Genomic DNA, 2,778 nt, shown 5'->3' with positions numbered 1-2,778 from the left:
CCAAATTTTGCCAAAAATGAAAAGTAGAGAATTCCAATTTTGATTACATTTGCTGATGCATATACATGTACTTATGTTGTGTAGAAAGTTTGAGCTGATTCCGATCAAAATTGGATTTTTTACAAATTTAAAAAGTTGCTCCAAAATTGAGTCAAAGTCCCTGTACTATAATAGTACAGGGTTGTTGGCCAATTTTTGCCAAAAATGAAAAGTAGAGAATTCTCCATTTTTATTACATTTTCAATGCATACACGTATACATGTACTAAGTCCCTGTATTTGTCACTTGTTTCACTTTTCCTCTTTCCCCATAGGCTGCCACACAGTGCGAGTTCACTAGACAGGAGTTTGTAGAAGGGATGACCAGATTAGGGTAAGGACCAGTGTACATTATAAGTTAACAAACACAACTATACTCACTTTCTCCCTCTTTCTCTGTAATAATGGTATTAATATTGATAAAGATTTCCTTGTCTATTTGCTATACATTATTTTACTGTGATTCACATTCAATATAATAGTCTTTCTACAATTATAAGTACAATTCTACCTCTCTCTCTCTCTCTCCCTCTCTCAGGTGTGATTCCATTGATAAACTCCGTAAAAGGTGTGAGACCATTGATCGGGAGATACAGGACTCACAACAGTTCAAGGACTTCTACCAATTTACGTTTAATTTTGCCAAAAACCCGGGGCAGAAAGGACTAGGCTAGTTACATATTATTATTGTCCATGTTGGATCATGTTTGCTAAACTTGTGACTCAGTGATTTTAATGTACATGTACATATGTTGGTAGGAATTTCCCTTGAAATGCACGTACATGTACAGTACAGTACATGTGTATATTGTATGGATTGGTTAAATTCTTTTCCTTTTTCTTTCTCTACAGATCTTGAGATGGCCATTGCCTACTGGAATTTTATTTTTACTGGTCGCTTCAAATTTTTGGACTTGTGGTGTGAATTTTTAAAAGTAAAAAATACTTGTAATTACAAGCCACTTTTACTGTAATTATCTTGACATTCCCTCCCTCCCTCTCCCCTCCCTCTTTCTCTCTCTCCCTCCTTCCCTCCCTCTCCCTCCCTCCCTCCCTCCTTCTCTCTCTCTCTCTCAGTCTCATTATAAAAGAGCAATACCCAAAGACACTTGGAACCTTCTGCTAGAGTTTTCAAACACGATTGATGACACCATGAGCAATTATGATGAAGATGGTATGTCTATACTGTATAAATTGTAATGTCCTGTTTAAATTATTTGTATACCACTTTAACGTATGACAGCTTTATTACTTTGTAATTTTTGATGATTTTATGCAAAGAAGTACATGTACTTTACTATGAATATGTACATGAACATTAATGATTGTATGGTGGGCGTATTATTCATAGTTCTGTCTATAATGTACAGTGTATACATGTTTCTTGTCATTTCTCTATCTCCTTCTATTCTTTGTGTAGGTGCTTGGCCAGTCCTTATTGATGAATTTGTGGAATATGCTAGACCTTTAATAACTAATGCTACAACACCAGCTGCTAGTAGTAACAGCTAGTAATAATTAATTATATTAATTGATGATAATATGCAGCAATAACTGATACTCATACACAATTATGTGCTAGTAGAATTAATGAACCAGTCAAATATTAGAGACACTATACTGTAATACACACACACACACACACACCAATGTCTATTTTTATCTTAATACTCCTCTCTTTCCTTTCTCTTTCTCACTTTCCTGGAATTATTATTGTGTTGTGAATGACCATTCCCAGAACTCTACAGAACAAGTGTATGGAAACCACGTGCTATAATAATAATAATAATAATAATAACGAGACACCTACGGTGCATGGCCTCGCCCCTATAGCTGCTATGGTGCATGCCCGCACTTCAATAACTGTTTGATTATCAGCATGAAGAGAGTCTGCTCAACACTAGCTTCCTACAGTTGCACTTGCTCTTGAATACCTGCAGAAGTAGCAGCACTGCAGCACATACATGCAAGTAGCTCCAGCCCCTCCCATGCATGTAGATTGAAAGGTGTGGCATTCTATGACTGGAATGAGTGGCAGCAAGAAGACCATGTGAGAAAGAAGCTTCACTTTTTCTTTACTAATCAGCAATATATGATAAACTTGCTGACAAAAAAAGTTGTTGCCTTTGTATATTTGAGATAGTATAGGTACTTTAGTACCTATAACCCAGCAAGTTGTTGCTCTAGCGCTGCACAAACGAGTGACCTCAACAATTTCAAGTAAGTATAACTCTTCATCAAGTAAGATTTAGAGAAATCTGTTCATAATTTTTGAAGGCCATATTCTAATCTACTGAAAAATGCTACCAGCTATCTCTAAAGTGCCAACACAACGGAACTTGGCCCAACTACTCGATTTTCTTACTTTGAAGCTTCTGTACCTAGCACTTGTATTTGAGCAACACAAAACAGTTAAGAAAGACTTTTCCACGTCAAAAAGAAAGATCTAGGAGCTTAGAACACGCTGTGCTAAAGTTATTGTTTATTAAAAACAAATTTCAGTTGTACAGAATGAATGAATGAACGAGAGCACTAAAGTGCATACCCTCGCCACTGCAATGTACATAATTTATTTTAAAATTTTGAAAGTTAAAAAGGGCAATAGCCCCTCCAAAAATTTAAGTATTATTAAAATTGTTTTCTAGTTGTGTTGACAAGATTTGACAAGTTTGCTTATAAAGTAAGTTTTTTGAAAAGGCTATCAGTGGGTTGTATCAGGATTATCCTACGCTCCTCCCAT

The 2,778-nt window shown here is 35.9% G+C and overlaps 1 protein-coding gene across 1 annotated transcript; it reads left to right on the top strand.

The window, feature by feature from the left end:
• The first annotated feature begins 286 nt into the window (after nucleotides 1-286).
• Nucleotides 287-1,783, top strand: LOC100635419 (DCN1-like protein 1). The gene is made up of 5 exons (XM_003391493.3): nucleotides 287-372; nucleotides 577-707; nucleotides 891-973; nucleotides 1,116-1,212; nucleotides 1,459-1,783. Exons 1-5 carry the CDS (start codon nucleotides 359-361, stop codon nucleotides 1,548-1,550), a joined length of 417 nt encoding a protein of 138 aa, XP_003391541.2. The 5' UTR covers nucleotides 287-358; the 3' UTR covers nucleotides 1,551-1,783.
• The last annotated feature ends 995 nt before the right edge of the window (nucleotides 1,784-2,778 follow it).

This window comes from Amphimedon queenslandica, unplaced genomic scaffold, assembly GCF_000090795.2.
Source record: "Amphimedon queenslandica unplaced genomic scaffold, v1.1 AMPQUscaffold_8749_Cont19311, whole genome shotgun sequence".
In the NCBI taxonomy this organism is placed as follows: domain Eukaryota; kingdom Metazoa; phylum Porifera; class Demospongiae; order Haplosclerida; family Niphatidae; genus Amphimedon; species Amphimedon queenslandica.
Note: the sequence above shows the minus strand (reverse complement) of the source record. Positions and strands in the feature narration are given on the sequence as shown.

Bases quoted from the DNA above. Each gene is read 5' to 3' on its own strand.
- LOC100635419 (XM_003391493.3), top strand. The intron at 708-890 runs GCTAGTTACATA...CTTTCTCTACAG, and splicing joins CCCGGGGCAGAAAGGACTAG to ATCTTGAGATGGCCATTGCC. The intron at 1,213-1,458 runs GTATGTCTATAC...TTCTTTGTGTAG, and splicing joins GAGCAATTATGATGAAGATG to GTGCTTGGCCAGTCCTTATT.